The sequence below is a fragment of the Loxodonta africana genome, chromosome 11 (assembly GCF_030014295.1).
Source record: "Loxodonta africana isolate mLoxAfr1 chromosome 11, mLoxAfr1.hap2, whole genome shotgun sequence".
NCBI lineage: Eukaryota > Metazoa > Chordata > Mammalia > Proboscidea > Elephantidae > Loxodonta > Loxodonta africana.
The window spans coordinates 37,956,701-37,974,039 of NC_087352.1; the positions used below are offsets into that span (position 1 = coordinate 37,956,701).

The window sequence follows — 17,339 nt, forward strand, 5'->3', positions numbered from 1 at the left end:
TTAAAAAAAAAATTTTTTTTGTGCTTTAAGTGAAAGTTTACAAATCAAGTCAGTCTCTCACATAAAAACTTATATATACTTTGCTACATACTCCCAGTTGCTCTCCCCCTAATGAGAGAGCCCGCTCCCTCCTGCCACTCTCTTCTTTACGTGTCCGTTTCGCCAGCTTCTAACCCCCTCCACCCTCTCATCTCCTCTCCAGACAGGAGATGCCAACATAGTCTCAAGTGTCTACCTGGTGCATGTAGCTCACGCCTCACCAGCATCCCTCTCCAACCCATTGTCCAGTCCAATCCATGTCTGAAGAGTTGGCTTTCAGTTTATTCAGGAAACTTCTTTGCTTTTGGTTTAGTCCAGTTGTGCTGACCTCTCCTGTATTGTGTGCTGTCTTTCCCTTCACCTAAAGTAGTTCTTATCTACTATCTAGTTAGTGAGTGTCCCTCTCCCACCCTCCCTCTCTCCCCCCTCTCGTAACCATGAAAGAGTGTTTTCTTCTCAGTTTAAACTATTTCTCAAGTTCTTACAATAGTGGTCTTCTACAATATTTGTCCTTTTGCAACTGACTAATTTCACTCAGCATAATGCCTTCCAGGTTCCTCCATGTTATGAAATGTTTCACAGATTCATCACTGTTCTTTATCGATGAATATACCATAATTTATTTATCCATTCATCCATTGATGGGCACCTTGGTTGCTTTCATCTTTTTGGCATTGTAAACAGTGCTGCAGTGAACATGGGTATGTATATCTGTTTGTGTAAAGGCTCTTATTTCTCTAGGATATATTCCAAGGAGTGGGATTGCTGGATCATATGGTAGTTGTATTTCTAGCTTTTTTTTTTTAATAATTTTTATTGTACTTCAAGTGAGAGTTTACAAGTCAGTCTCTCACAAAAAAACTTATGTACACCATACTGCATATTCCCAATTACTCTCTGCCCAATGAGACAGCCTGCTCCCTCCTTCCAGTCTCTCTTTTCGTGACCATTTTGCCAGCTTCCAACCCCCTCTACCATCTCATCTCCCCTCCAGACAGGAGATGCCAACATAGTCTCAAGTGTCTACCTGATGCATGTAGCTCACTCCTCACCAGCATCTCTCTCCAACCCATTGTCCAGTCCAATCTATGTCTGAAGAGTTGGCTTTGGGAATGGTTCCTGTCCTGGGCCAAAAGAAGGTTTGGGGACCATGACCGCCGGGGTCTTTCTAGTCTCAGACCATTAAGTCTGGTCTTTTTAGGAGAATTTGGGTCTGTGTCGCACTGTTCTCCTGTTCCTGCAGGGGTTCTCTGTTGTATTCCCTGTCAGGGCAGTCATTGGTTGTAGCTGGGCACCATCTAGTTCTTCTGGTCTCAGGTTGATGTAGTCTCCGGTTCATGTAGCCCTTTCTGTCTCTTGGGCTCGTAATTACCTTTTGTCCTTGGTGTTCTTCATTCCTCTTTGATCCAGGTGGGTTGAGACTCATTGATGCATTTGAGATGGCTGCTTGCTAGCATTTAAGACTGCAGGCGCCGCTCCTCAAAGTGGGATGCAGGATGTTTTCTTAATAGATTTTATCATGCCATTTGACTTAGATGTCCCCTGAAACCATGGTCCCCAAACCCCCGCCCCTGCTTTGCTGACTGTCGAAGCATTCAGTTTATTCAGGAAACTTCTTTGCTTTTGGTTTAGTCCAGTTGTGTTGACCTCCACTGTATTGAGCGTTGTCCTTCTCTTTACCTAAAGTAGTTCTTATCTACTATCTACTTAGTGAATACCCTTCTCCCACCCTCCCTCCCTCCCCCTCTTATAAACACAAAAGAATGTGTTCAGTTTAAACTGTTTCTCAAGATGCTATAATAGTGGTCTTACATGTTATTTGTCCTTTTGCAACTGACTAATTTCACTCAGTATAATGCCTTCCAGGTTCCTCCATGTTATGAAACGTTTCACAGATTCCTCACTGGTCTTTATTGATGCGTAGTATTCCATTGTGTGAATATACCATAATTTATCCATTCATCCGTTGATGGGCGCCTTGGTTGCATCCATCTTTTTGGTATTGTAAACAGTGCTGCAGTGAACATGGGTATGCATGTATCTGTTCGTGTAAAGGCTCTTATTTCTCTAGGATATATTCCGAGGAGTGGGATTGCTGGATTGTGTGGTAGTTGTATTTCTAGCTTTTTAAGGAAGCTCCAAGTCGATTCCAAAGTGGTTGTACCATTTGACATTCCTACCAGCAGTGTAGAAGTGTTCCAATCCCTCCACAGCCTCTCCAACATTTATTCTTTTGTGTTTTTTGGATTATATACCAGCCTCGTTGGAGTGAGATGAAATCTCATTGTAGTTTTGATTTGCATTTCTCTAATGGCTAATGATCGTGAACATTTCCTCATGTATCTGTTCGCTAGCTGAATGTCTTCTTTAGTGAAGTGTCTGTTCATATCTTTTGCCCATTTTTTAATTGGATTGTTTTTTTGTAGTTGAGTTCTTGCAGTACCATGTAGATTTTAGAGATCAGGTGCAGATCAGAAATGTCATAGCTAAAAACTTTTTCCCAGTCTGTAGGTAATCTTTTTACTCTTTTGGTGAAGTCTTTGCATGAGCATAGGTGTTTGATTTTTAGGAGCTCCTAGTTACCTAGTTTTTTTCCTGCATTGTTAACAATGTTTTGTATACTGTTTATGCCATGTATTAGGGCTCCTAACGTTGTCCCTATTTTTTCTTTCATGATCTTTATCGTTTTAGATTTTATATTTAGGTCTTCGATCCATTTTGAGCTCGTTTTTGTGCATGGAGTAAGGTATGGGTCTTGTTTCATTTTTTTGCAGATGGATATCCAGTTATGCTAGCACTACTTGTTAAGAAGATTTTCTTTTCCCCATTTAACTGTTTTGGGGCCTTTGTCAAATATTAGCTGCTCCTATGTGGATGGATTTATGTCTGGATTCTCAATTCTGTTCCATTGGTCCATGTATCTGTTGTTGTACCAGTATCAGGCTGCTTTGACTACTGTGGCGGTATAATAGGTTCTAAAATCAGGTAGAGCAAGGCCTCCCGCTTTGTTCTTTTTCAGTACCGGTTTATTTATCCGGGGCCTCTTTCCCTTCCATATGAAGTTGCTGATTTGTTTCCTCATCTCATTAAAGAATGTCCTTGGGATTTGGATTGGAATTGCATTAAATGTATAGATTGCTTTCCTTAGAATAGACATTTTTATAATATTAAGTCTTCCTATCCATGAGCAAGGTATGTTTTTCCACTTATGTAGGTCTCTTTTGGCTTCTTGCAGAAGTGTTTTGTAGTTTTCTTTATATAAGTCTTTCACATCTCTGATAAGATTTATTCCTAAGTATTTTATCTTCTTGGGGACTACTGTAAATGGTATTGATTTGGTGATTTCCTCTTTGATGTTCTTGTTGTTGGTGTAGAGGAATCCACCTGATTTTTGTATGTTTATCTTGTATCCCGATACTCTGCTGAACTCTTCTATTAGTTTCAGTAGTTTTCTTGAGGATTCCGTAGAGTTTTCTGTGTGTAAGATCATGTCGTCTGCAAATAGAGATAGTTTTACTTCTTCTTTGGCTCTCTGGATGCCCTTTATTTCTTTACCTAGCCTAATTGCTCTGGCTAGGTCTTCCAGCACAATGTTGAATAAGAGCGGTGATAAAAAGCATCCTTGTCTGGTTCCTCATCTCAAGGGGAATCAAGTAGCAAAACTTTTTGATTGGGGCGTAAAGGTGTTTTTTTTTTTTTTAACATTAAAAAAACTGTAGTATAACATATGTTCGGAAAAGTGCATTGTTCAATGTGTTTTTACTATGTGAACATATCTGTGTTTACAAAGGGACCACCCCCAGAGCAAGAAATAGAACATTAGTAGTATTCCAAAGACTTCTTACAACCCGTTGTAAGCTCCCAAGGTAACCCACATTATGACTTTTATCACTATAGGTCAGGTTTGCCTGGTTTTGAACACTGTGTAAGTGGAATTATAAAGTACGTGCTTGCTCAATATTGTTTTTTTGAGATTGCTGAATGCTACTCTGTTGTATGATTGTATGTGAAAGGTGATTTTTCATTGGAGTAAATATTTCTTTTAAATCTCTTTGCTGACTGTTTTTAAATGTGGGTTGTATGTCTGAAATTGAGTATCAGTGGTGAAAATATCTCAAATGATTCACACAGAAGTATATTGTAGTGTGCTTATTGTAAAACCAAAGGTGTGACACACTTAAATGAAGGCATAGAAGAAATCACTGCAACTAAAGAACTATTTCCTGTGCCTTTTTGTTGTCCTTAGATATTAACCATTTACAGTTCTGTTCTCTAGAGTGTCATGGAAAATGTAGCCTATACTCTATTTTAAAATAACTGTTGCATGTATAATATAGGGTCATTTGGAAAAACAAGAATAAAATGTTAAATTCTAAGTACAGTATTTTGCTTTAGGGAAAATAACATCACTTCTGTTAATTTAAATTTTTACCTTTTATTAATTAGTCATTACGTTGCTGAAGTGATTTTCTGTTTAAAGACTGGTAATTTTACAAGGCATAAGTGTTAAAAATTGAGCCTAAAAGTTACATAAGACCTTTACAAATTGGCATTACAATATGGGGGTCTCACTTTACATAACAATATTTTATAACTGAAAAATTAGTGGTGCTAGGATAACTTAATTTTTTAAAAAAAATACTGTGTTTTTGGTGACAGTTTACACAGCAAGTTCTCCTTTACCAACTTCTGTACATAGTGTATCCAGTGGCATTGGATACATTTTCCACAGTGTATCAGCTTTTTTATTCCATGCTGGTTTTCTGTTTCTCTTAATCTAGCTTCCCTGTCCCCCTTTACCTTCTCATCTTTGGTCTAGGGAAAATGTTTACTCTTTGGTTTTATGTAGGTGATTATTTAGAGGAGCACAGTAATCACGAGTGATATTTTTTCTTTTATAAGCCAGTCTGTCATTTGGCTGAAAGGTGACCTCTGGGAGTGGTTTAAGTTGCAAGTTTAAAGGGCAATTATCTTAGAGGTTCATCTCGTCTCTACTGGTCTACTAAGTCTGGCTTTTTTTTTTTTTTTTTTTAAGGAATTTGAGTTTTGTTCTACATTTTTCTCCCACTCTATCCAGGACCATCTGTTGAGTCCCTGGTCAGATTGGTCAGTAGTGGTAGCCAGGCACCATCTAGTTTTTCTTGTCTCAAGGTGTAGGTGAGGCTGTTGTTTGTGTAGACTGTTAGTTCTGTAGACTAGTTTCTTTTTTTGTGTCTTTGGTTTCCTTCTTTCTCTTTTGCTCTGGATGAGTAGAGACCAATAGTTGTATCTTAGATGGCTGCTTGCAAGAGTTTAAGACCCCAGACGCTCCTCACCAAACTAGGATACAGAACATTGTCTTTATGGACTGTGTTGTGCCTATTGACCCAGTTGCCCCACGAGACTATGGTTCTAAGCCCTCAAACCTAGTAAACCAATCCTGTGAGGTGCTTTGTTATGTCTACTAAGTATCTATAACTGTGACCCCTATGTGCTTTATTTTTTAGTTGAAGATATGTGCAGCACACATAGACATGTACACCTATACGTGCAGTTATACCTATACGTAACACATTTGGAATAACTTGTTATTTAAATATTATAAATTTATCTATCAGTTGAAAAATTGATAGAACATTTATTTATTGCTGTCAGGTATATCATAGTTTATTTATTGCTTATATGATTATAGTTCCCCCCCCCACCCAGTATGTGCATATTTGGGCAGCAGCAATCAATGAGACAGAAATCAATATTTTATTTTGCCTTAGTTCAGTGCCAATACTGTAAAGGCAATTCTTCGTGGTTTTTTGAAAGGTAATTTTTTTAAAATTTGTTCTTGAGTGTGAAGGCAAATCAGTATCTTCAGTTTTTGGTAGCTCTTTTAAATGTCTAACTTGGAGCTTCATTACAACAGTAAATAAGGTCATGTTGGAGATTGTAGTTAAGATATTGGTTTATAGATAGTTATATTTGCTTTGGTTGATAAAGAGTTATGAAATAAGAACTTAAGCAAAATGCTGTTCCATTGCTGTTGAATTTCCACCTTGATTTGTGTAACGTGAGGTTATGCTGCCCTCTGCCTGTTGCTAGCCCACCAAAAATCGAATGGAAATTGGACTCTGCAACTTTCTACCTTGAAAGTGGTTTCTAATTGTTTGACTTATCACCTAATCAGTATGTAATTTTTTCTTTTTTTAAATTGTGCTTTAGGTGAAAGTTTGCAGAGAAAATTAGTTTCTTATTTAAAAATCTGTACACAACTTGTTTCATGACATTTACTGCAGTCCTTTGCAATGTGTTAGCATTCTCCCCCTTTCCACCCTGTGTTCCCTGTTTCTGGTTTTCCTGTCCCTCCCTGCCTTCTTGTCTTTGCTTTTGGGCAAGTGTTGCCTACTTGGTCTCGTGTACTTGATTGATCTAAGAAGCAAGCTCTTCACGTGCGTTATTGTGTGTTTTATAGGCCTGTCTAATCTTTGACTGAAAGGTGAGCTTCCAGAGTGGTTTGAGTTCTGAGTTAGAAGGGTGTCTGGGGGTCATAGTCTCAGGGATTCCTCCAATCTCTGTCAGACCAGTATCTTTGGACTTTTTGGTGAATTTGAATTTTGTTCTACATTTTTCTCCCATTCTGTCTGGGTCCCTGTGCTGGTGATCCCTGTCAGAGCTGTTGGTGGTGGTAGCTGGCAGCATCTAGTTCTGGGGTCGGTGGTGGAGGCTGTGGTTCATGTGGTCCATTAGTCCTTTGGGCTAATATTTTTCTTGTGTCTTTGGTTTTCAGTATGTGATTTGGATATTAGAAAATGAGTATGAATCTATGAAGAGGCCATCCTAAATTTGAAAGTTTTGACCAAATGATCTCAAAGGTCTTTTTTGATAGTGATTTTTAAATTATTTTGAGTGATTTTGAAGAATACCCATGTATAGATTAAAATGTGTTGATAATCTTGTGAAAATGTTCTGGCCGAATAAACCAAATTGGTAAATCGAAGGAAGGTATTTTCATTTGGGGAAACATCTGGGAAATGAGTTGAAATTACTGGTGCTGTGCTGGAAGCAGAATCACAGAGCATTTTAGGACCCCCCTTACCCTTCTTAGCTAGGTCAGCAAGGCTGAGGGTAAGGAAGAGTATGTACCACGAGGTCCATAACTTTTTCAGTTAGGTAGATGAAATCTAACGATGTGGTTAAGACCGTGGAGGCATTCAGACCAGCCCTTCTCAAACTGTTAGGTGCATTCAGATCACCTGATGTGGTGCAGTGACTGCCCCTATTTGGCTGTTTCCCTTGGTTTTTGAAAAAATAACCTTAGGGGATTTCCTGGGCAATTAAAGTCTGTTGGCTACACCCGAGAATTTGTTGGGAGCAGGTGCTGAGCATGTGGACTGACTGATAAGAGCCTGATAAGAGCCCTGGAACACAGGCTCTTGGGAAGCTTTTGCTCCCAGAGCTGTCCTGGTGGGCGGTTCTGAGTAGCAAGGTTTAGAGAAAACAGTATTACACCCCCATTCCTCTAACAGAGGATAGTGTTGGCTCTTGTTTATCTAATAGTGGCGTGGATTTACACTGAAACATGCTCACTTTGTTCAGGGAAGGTTATTTATTCCTTAATTTCTTCTACTACCTCTAACTCCACGTAAGCCTCAATTTGATGAGAACATCAAACGTAGCAAAAGTAAGTTGCAGCATGTTCTATTTCCTTTGTGAGTTTGGGTACTAGATTTCTAATGAGAGTTTTTTTAATTTAAATAGGGCCAAGCCTGTCAGTCAGATATGTCATTTTTGGTGTCTAGAATGCTTATCTAGAAAGGGATTGAGTTGCCCGGAGTTGTCCATTTTAGTTTATTTTATTTGATATGGAATGTTCAGTAAGGTACCAGATTGGTGTTTTGTAAGCAAGATAGTTTTTTAAAACCATCCTAGACTGAAAACAATCTCTCTGCTACTTTTTTGGCTTTTGTCTTTCCCCCTCATCCCACAACCCTGTGTTTTCCACCACTTGATCAGACTCTGGTCAGGAGAACATCTTCACATTTAGTCCCAACCTGCTTTTGACTAGTGCTTCTGCACGAAGGACAGCTGTCTGTAGTCCAGGCTGTACTTGTGATCAGTCCATGGGCCGTGCAAGGATTAAACTTAGAACCGTACCTAGCATGTAGCTTCTAGTGGCTGAGATAACAGAATTTCAGATGTGGTATGTAGAGAGAACATGTCAATTCCTCTGAGGTCAAGTGAAAAGGAGATGAGTATTTGTTGAGTGCTCTATGGCAGGCGCTCTGCCTAGTGTTCATTTAATTCTCTCAGCAGCTGTTATTCTTGTTTTTCTGACTAGAGCCAGAAAGAGTTCTTCAGACTAGAACATGTGCCTTTGGAGTTAGATCCATTTGGTTTTACTGTCTTATCACAGTGCTTGACTTACTGAGTCTCCTTCCCTGATTCCTCTTTCTCGTCCTAACCTCTTAAAGGAGAACCGCAGGACTAATTGTGTCACTCACGAAATAGCACCCCATTGCAGAGCTTTAAAAGCCATCTAATTAAATACTGTTTGCTGGTGCCTCCCAAATTTATGTTTCCAGACTAGATGTATCACCTGAACTCCAAACTCATATATGCCTTTTTTGACAGCCTTTACTTGGATAATTATAGATATCTCCAACGTAACATGTCCCATACCTACTTTTTTACCTTCCCTTGATCTGTTCTGTAGTTTTCCTTATCTTAGTAGACGGCAACTTCATTCTTCTAGTTGAACAGGCAACAACCTTAGACTCGTCCTTGATTCCTGTCTTTTACTCAAACCTAGATCCAATCCCTGAGCCAATTTCATCATTTCTCCCTTGAACATATATCCAGAGTCTGAGAACTTCTCAGCATTTCCACTGCTATTATCTGAATTATGACCACCATCCTACCTTGCATAGCAGTAACCTCCTCACTGGTCTTCCAGCTTCTACCCTTGCCCTTTTACTATCTGCTGTCTATAGACTAAATGTCCTTGGGTGGCACAATAGTTAAGTGCTTGACTGCTAACTGCCAGGTCGGTGGTTCAAACCTACCAGCCTCTCAGCAGGAGAAAAGATCAGGCGATCTGTTCCTGTAAAGATTTACAGCCTAGAAAGCCCTGTGGGGCAATTCTACTCTAACAGGGTGGCTCTGAGTCAGAATCAACTTGGTGGTACACAACAACAGCAACAACGTGTCCTTTGGTGGTACAAGCAGTTTGTGGTTGGTTGCTAACCTAGAGGCTGATAGTTTGAACTCACTCAGTGGCTCCATGGAAGAAATGTCAGATGAACTGCTTCCATAAAGATTACAGCCAAGAAGACTCTGTGGAGCAGTTCAACTCTATAACATATGGGGTCACCATGAGTCAGAATTGACTCAATGGCAGTGGGTTTTTATCTACAAATTGATCCTGATACTTGCTCGAAACATTCCAGTGGCTTCCCTCAGAGGTGCAAAGTCCTGACAGTGACCTAAATGCCATCCATGGTTTGGCCCGCCACTGCCCCTTCAGCTGCATCCCTTAGGGCCAGCTACACTGCCTCTGTGCTGGCTTTTAAACAGGGATATCCTCTTATCTCTGAGCCTTTGTACTTGCTGTTTTCTCTTCTAAGAAGGCTTTTTACAGATACCCCCATGACTTCTGACTCTCAGGTCTCACTTAAATGCCACCACATCGGAACTGTCTTCCCTTCTTGTGCCCCCACCCCCTGCCACTTCTCTGTTCCTTGTCATCTTTCCCATCCCTGCTTTTTCATTTTTGTTTTCTTAGCTCTCTCAGCCACGCCTTACATCTGACTCGTTGACTCTGTCTTCTACACGGGGGTGTCAGCTCCTTGAGGGCGGAGGTTTTGTTTTGTTTGCTGTTGTACTCCCAGGATCTGGAATGGTGCCTGGCACACAGTGGGGGCACATAGTAGGAGCGTGAAGTAAATAGCTGTTGAATGAGTAAATAATAGGTACTAATTTAATTTAGTTTATCTTTTTCCTTCCTGGTAGGAGAGCTTTTTCACAGAATAATGAAATTTTTCTCAACTCTCTAATAGTTGCTATCTCATTAGTTTGGGGGGTTTTATCCTTGCTAGTCTAAAAATTTGGTTTCCAAAGTTTCTGATATTCGTTTAGCAGCTGTATTTCATTTGAAGGCCTTGTTTGTTTAGCTTATTCAGCGCTTAATCTTAGACTTTCAGGCAGTTAATGATTATCCTTAAAATAGGTTTTCCATGAAAGAAGTTATGACCAAGCCCACGTTAATAAAGATAGCATTTCAGCCGTAAGAGTGAGCTCTGCCAAATGATTTTTTTCTGAACACTGAGGGTTTAATTCTTTTCATTTCCTTAATTGGTGTGTAAAATCTTATCATGAAGCTAGATTCATTAAAAACAAACAAACAAAAAAAAAAACCAAAACCAGATAGCTCTTTCAGTTTTAAATTAATTGATTCAAGATTATAAAACATACTTCGTTTGGGCCTGTAAACTTCATACTAATTAACGGACAGTCCTTTTCTAGAACTATTAAGCTTTCTGAAACTATTTTGTATATTATGTTGAATTTTTCCTTTCCCTTCCAAAAAACAAAACCAAACAACAACAACAAAAATCAATAATGTTAAATCAATCTAGAGCTAGACTTGATTTATTGTTATCCAATTTTGCATGTAGTTAATGAGCCCGGTGTTATGTGTTCAGCTCTGGAGGGGCAAGGTGTCTTGTCCTTAGGAGTTTATAGCCTTATTGGGAAGATTGTGTCTGCATGCACAAAATATGTAGAGAAAAAGGCCTTGTGCTTCAAGTTCAGTAGCAGAGGTGTGACCAACATGCAGGGCCCCGGAGAGAGAGCCATCCTGGTTATTGGTTTGAGGGAGACTTTCTAAAGGAGGTCTTCTGTAACCTGGGCTTCTATGTGTTGGGGAATAAGATTTTCCCTTGGTAAAAGCTTAGACTTAAACTTAGTGATGGAGAATTAATTAAAGGAAGTTGAACTAGATGAATTAAGATTATAGTCTATGCTTTTCAAACTTTTTTTGTTTTTAACTTCATCAAGGCAAGCCAGTTTTTACCAGAACCTGTGTCAGCAGCGTTATTCCTTCTTTCTTTGGATGTGCCTTTTTCTTTGGAATACCCAAATGTTCATGAAGCCGTTGTGGCCTATTTGGAGCAGCTGAATGCTGAAAACTACAGTCTTTACAAAAGGACTGCAGAGGCTGTGTATTCAATTGAGTGTACCTGTAACTTCATGGCTGATGTTGGGAAGGAGGTAAAAGTGTTCTCATATCTCTTTCAAATCCTTTTGATAAACTATTTAGAACATTTAATCTATACTTTTCAAATAGACATGTAACAATTGATTTGTTAGAGGTGGGGTATGCTATTACTGATTGGGTTAGTTATGAGATTAAAGAATGTGATTAATATAAAAATAAAACCAAAACTTTAATGAATGGTGTGTATTACTAACATCAGTGGTTAAAAAAACAGTAATTATTGCAAACGTCTTAATATGTAATAGTGAGTTCTTCTTTGAAGTGACTTAGTGTGGATGAGCAGAGTGACAGTTGAAATTATGAGGGCCAGGGCCATTTTAGTGTTTACTTGTGAACACATTTTTGCTTTAATGTTTGTAGACACTTACACATACTAACAAAGAGCCTGATTTTTTCTTTGTTTTTAATATGGTCATAAACTAGGTCGTTTGCAAAATCATAGGATAACTTTAGGTGCACCGTTATTTTTACTTTTTTAGAAGTACTACTTATACCTTTTTAGATATACTGTTAGATTATTCTGGAGCCCTGGTGGCACAGTGGTTAAGAAGTGGTTAAGTCTGCTAACTTAAAGGTTGGCGGTTCGAATCCACCAGCTAGTCCTTGGAAACACTATGAGACAGTTCTACTCTGTCCTATAAGGTCTCTGTGAGTCAGAATTGACTTGCTGGCAATGGGTTTTTTTTTTTTTTTCTTCTTTTAATTAGGATATTATTGAGTATAAGTGTAGGGGTTAATGAATCTTCAAGATAGACATTCACTACAGTAGTTGTTTACTATCTGAAAATGCCAACATGGGCCCTGAAGACCTTGTAGAATTAGAAATGTAATTCTTAGTCATTTTGGCTCCTACAATGGAGTCTATCTGAACCTATTTGAATTTTCCTTTATTTGCCTACTATTATTTTTTTCTTTTTCTCTTCTTTTTGCTGCTTCTTGATGCCACTGGTTTTGTTCATGATAGAATTGTCTTTAAGTTGAAATATTTCTGTTGTATTCTGCATGGTCATGTATTGAATGTCCTTTTTGTTCCTAGAACCAGGCAGGGTAATGGAAGAGGCAGGTGGACCCTGCCTTTAAGCCTGCAGCTGATAGGGGAGATGGGGCTACAAACAGGCAGTCAGGGAGCCAGGCAACTCTAGTGTAATTTTAAGCTTATTCAGAGTTTAACAATAGAAAGTCTCATGTGACAGTTAGGTTGGGGTTGTCTCCCACATTTTCCCCCTAGGCTGACATTTTCAGTTTGCTTGTTGAGAAAGTAGACTTAAGCAAATGTGAACAATCTCAGGGTCTCTGAATGTTCTAAGTTCTTGGAGCTGCTTAGGTAGCTGTTGAAGATTTTATAGTACATGAACTTGACATTTACTGTTCCATTCTGCTTCTTTTTTAGGGAGAGAGGAATCTCTTAGAATTACTGGAGCTGGCAGACCAGGCCTTGCGTAGCTTTTCTTTTCATCAGCATTTTCCCCTAATAAAGGAAATCATCTGCATTTGTTCAAAGATGTAATATTTTCTTTCCTAATCTACTTATATTATTATAGGATACACTGTGTTTACCTGTGTGTGTGCACACACGCACACATGAATGTGTTTTTAAACTGAGGATTTAGGAAAATGAATCTCGTCTTAAATCTTGTTATCTTTTTTTTTAGTTTAAATTGCTGTTATATGTCTCTGACCTTTAAACTCTATGTATAGCTGTATTAGGACAGTTAATTGTTTTACTCAAAAGTAAACTTTAAAAATATTATGCGTATAATTAAAATAAATAATTCCTGGATTGTTTTTGGCATCCACCCAAATGAATGATTCAAGCAAATTTTTATTTATTCACCTTACAGTCTTAATTAAATTATATTGAGTATTTTTTTTTTATTTTAGAGATTTTTTTACTTTTTTCTTATATGGATTTTTGGAAAACATTAACCATTGCCTAATTTATCCTGAGGACATCACAGCACATTCCAGTCTAGAACTTAGTATCTTCTTTGCTTTTTGAAAGAGTAAATTTCATGAAGTGATAAGCATCAAATGCTTTTCTTTCATTTATTTTCCTGTTAAGTAAGTTAAATAAAAAAAAATTTCTGATGTTAATGTTTATTCTTATCAAGCCTTTATAATGCCAAGGGTAAGCCTATAATTTGTTATTGATTGGATATAAAGGCTGTAGAATTCAAAAGACCTGAAAAGCTTGCAGAAAGCCCAAGAAAGAAAAATGGAAGTGATTAATAACATAGAAAATCAGTCTTGTGGTGATAGACTAAGGAATTTGAAATTATTTGAGAAAATAAAAAGCTATTTTTAGGCGGTAATTTGAGTTAAACAAACAAACAAACAAACAAACAAAAAAACCAAGTAATGACTAAATATGTCCATGTCTGAAATTCAAACAAAAGGTAAAGATTTTAAGCTTTTCCTTTTAAGCTTGGGTTAAGGAGAAACAAAAACTCTATTATAACCTTAAGAATTAATAATGGATTTTCAAAGACAGTTTGGGTTGTTCGTACTCTTTAAGAGAGAATATTCTCTACCCTGAAACAAGTAAGTGCTTAGGTAAGTACTTGTAAATATTGGATAAGTTAAGTGAGTCCCAGTTGGAGGAATTGGAGTAGGAAGAAATCCCTTTAGTGCTTTGCAGTCTGTTTTGTTTGGTAACTTACTTGCCGTAGATGTCTTAGATGTTTTTTCTTTTAACCAGCTGGAAATCTGCACAGGCCAGCCCGTTACTACAAGGAGAAAGTCAGAAGGTGTTTCTGTGTTTGTTGGCTCATCCCTTGCTGAAAGTGAAAGTTGAGACTTACCGCTGCTGTCTGGAAATTGTTAAGGTTTTTTTTTTTTTTTTTAACTTTAGGGGTGGGGGTAAGGAGGAAAAACTAACAGTGGGTTCTATTATTCTGTTCCCCAAATTAAATTACACAAACTATATTAAATAGATATTAAATTATATTAAATATAAAAACTATATTCTGTAATAATAGATGGTATTTATTAGTCAATTCTAGGAAATTCACACAATTAAACTCCCTCCCTACTTAATACATCTAGTAATTGAATTACTTTATTACAGTTTTTATTAAGATTTTGATTTTATTGCATTTGATTAGAAACCCTGATGGTGCAGCGTTTAAGAGCTCAGCTGCTAACCAGGCTGCTAACCAGAAGATCTACAGTTTGAATCCACTAGCTGCTGCTTGGAAACCCTATGGGGCAGTTCAACTCTGTCCTATTTTGTTATATGATACATTATTATATTTATTTTTTGTTATTTAATGATGGAAAAGATTATAAGGAAAGGTTGACTTCTACCAAATATTCATGTGATTTTTATACTCAGAAAGCTTTAGGTTATTATGGCCTAAATTTTACAGTTTCAAGTCTTATTTTCTTATTAGCATGTTTATTTCTTTTTAAACAAATTTTCTTTTTGTTTTTAAATTACAAAGTATTTTGGTATATAATGATATATAGAATATTAAATATTTCAGTATTGAAAAGAGCATTGTATATCAGGTAATATTGAAAGGTATGCATGTTCGTATATGCTCTTGAAAACATCCTCTTGTTTTTGACACTTTAAAAGAAAAGAAATTTATAATAATTAGTCTGTGGATGGTACAGGGTCATTACTTGTACTTAGGTGGATAGCTGTATTGATAATTAAAACCCTGCATGTATGTTGTCTTCTCAGCCCCAATGCTGTAACTTTAAGTGTGTTTCGGTTTGATTTTGTTTCTCTCTTTCAAACCTCTAAATAAAACTGTAATCTTAGGATAAGCTTGTTACTTTATATTCTTTATTTCTATATTAATGAACAACTTTAAGAGATTATGGTGGTCTTAGCAGTTTGGTCATTTAATTTATCAAGACTTCTTGTTGGCAGAAAATAATACAAGTATCTCGTGCTGACTCACAAACGGTTAGGCAAGAAAATCTTCTATATCCTCTATTGGTAAAGAAAAAAGTTTTAATAAACTGAAAATTAAAATTAGAAGTGAATTATAAACAGAAGAAAATCTTTGGAAAAATCAGTGTCATTACTTCAAAAAAGTGTTTTTACATTATTTTACAGGAATGCTTAGGTGTCCATAATGTCACTAAACCTGTGTCTTCAGTTTGTAATGGGATTCATTTTCTGCTTCATCCAAAAGTTCTGTATGAAATCTCCACATTTGGCATTCAAGAACCCAAAAATGAGGTATGACATGTTAAAAGTAAGTGCAAAAGACTACTGTAAGTCCTTAGATCCTCAGCTAAATGAAGGCAGGATTCTAATATAACTACACCTACCCCTCACTTACTGTCTTATTATCTGACATTTTGCATTTACAACAATAATAAAAAAAATCTTCTATCCAACTGTTTACCATTAATGACGTAAGTCTACCAGTAACGAATGCTGAGGTATAAGGCAAGAGTAATGCTAGCTGAGATGGTTAAGGTTATATGTAAATTGGCTGGGCCATGAGTCTCAGTGGTTTGGCAGTTACGTAGTGATGTAATTTGGCTGTTATCTAATCATGCAGTCATCCTTCATTTTGTGATCTGATGTGGTCGTTCTCCATTTTCATGTAATGCCAATTTTCGCATAATGACCTGGTCTTTGGAACCTAACCATGTTGATAAGTGAGCAGTGGGTATAGATAATACAATGGGAAATTGGAAAGAAACTTGTCTTTGATGTATGAGTTCACTTGAGGTGTTATTTAAGTAAAAAGAAATGTTAAAAAATGTGGAAATCACAATATAGGACATGCTTTTTCTCAGAGAATTCAGATCACACTGGTTATGTTTTTCATATAAGACTCTGAGGAATATACAAGAGTTATAGCAAGCTGGTTATTTCATTAAAGAAAATGTCTATGCAAGGGGAAAGTATACTTTAAAGGTAAAAAATGGGAATCACAAAAGGAGGAAAACTGATTGAGTATAGAATGTGTTGTTATTAGGTGCCATTTGGTCAGTTCTGACTCATAGTGACCATATATACAATAGAACAAAATGCTGCCTGGTGCCCCGTCTGGGGCCATCCTCACAATTGATTGCTATGTTTGAGCCCATTGCTGCAGCCACTGTGTCAGTCTGCCTTGTTTTCTCTGACTCTCTGCTTTTCCAAGCATGATGTCCTTCTCCAGATAACATGTCCAAAGTATGTGGGAAGTCTCACCATCCTCACTTCTAAGGAGTATTCTGGCTGTGCTTCTTCCAGGATAGATTTGTTCATTCTTCTGGTGGTCCATGGTATATTCAGTATTCTTCACCAGCACTATACTTCAGATGCATCAATTCTTCTTCAGTCTTCCTCATTCATTGTCCAGCTTTCACATGCGTATGAGGCAACTGAAAACACCATGGCTTGGGTCAGGTGCACCTTAGTCCTCAAAGTGACATCTTGGCTTTTTAACACTTCGAAGCAGTCTTTTGCAGCATATTTGTCCAATGCAGTGCATCGTTTGATTTCTTGACTGCTGTTTCCATGGATGTTGATTGTGGATCCAAGTAAAATGAAATCTTTGACAACTTCAGTATTTTCTCCTTTTATCATGATGTTGCATATTGGTCCAGAACAGAATGTGAGATGATGCAGGGGAAATATGAACATTTGAAGGAAGATATATTGATTACAGTACACTTCTGGATTTTATAAAATGTTATATATCTGTAAGATGATGTAGTGGAGTAGCTCATTTTATTGGATTGTTTTGTCTGTGTTGTTGAGTAGGTGAATGCTGCTGCCAAGGCCATTCTGATGTACCTGCTGCAGGGACGCTTGGGGATGACCGCCCTGACCTGGAACAAGTTCATTGAGTCTCTCTGTCCCATCATTCCAGTGCTGCAGGTGCTCTGTGCAATTCTCCTTTCTGATACAGTTTATCTTTGCTGAGAGTGATTGATATAAAAGCATGAAAACAGCAGAACTATCATGTCATGAGAGAAATGAAGAAAAGCTACCAAGGCTGTGGATAAACGGGTGGGAAATGCGTGCCTATCTCTTGCTTCTGGCAGAGGGTTAAACAAGGATAGCTAATTTGTCTGTTACTTTATGTATTTGGATGAG

General features: G+C 37.6%; 1 protein-coding gene across 7 annotated transcripts in view; it reads left to right on the top strand.

Annotated features, from left to right (window-relative positions):
• Positions 1–17,339, top strand: part of RTTN (rotatin) — a 211,898-nt gene that overhangs the window by 29,404 nt on the left and 165,155 nt on the right. For 5 of the 7 annotated variants that reach the window (XM_064294406.1, XM_064294408.1, XM_064294407.1 and 2 more), the window contains exons 12-16: positions 11,065–11,277; positions 12,675–12,787; positions 13,983–14,109; positions 15,354–15,479; positions 17,004–17,120. In XM_064294406.1, the coding sequence (XP_064150476.1) occupies positions 11,065–11,277; positions 12,675–12,787; positions 13,983–14,109; positions 15,354–15,479; positions 17,004–17,120 (696 nt within the window). Of the gene's footprint in view, positions 1–11,064; positions 11,278–12,674; positions 12,788–13,982; positions 14,110–15,353; positions 15,480–17,003; positions 17,121–17,339 lie in introns of those variants that run through there. The other 2 variants (XM_023543735.2, XM_064294412.1) reach the window with 2 other exon arrangements.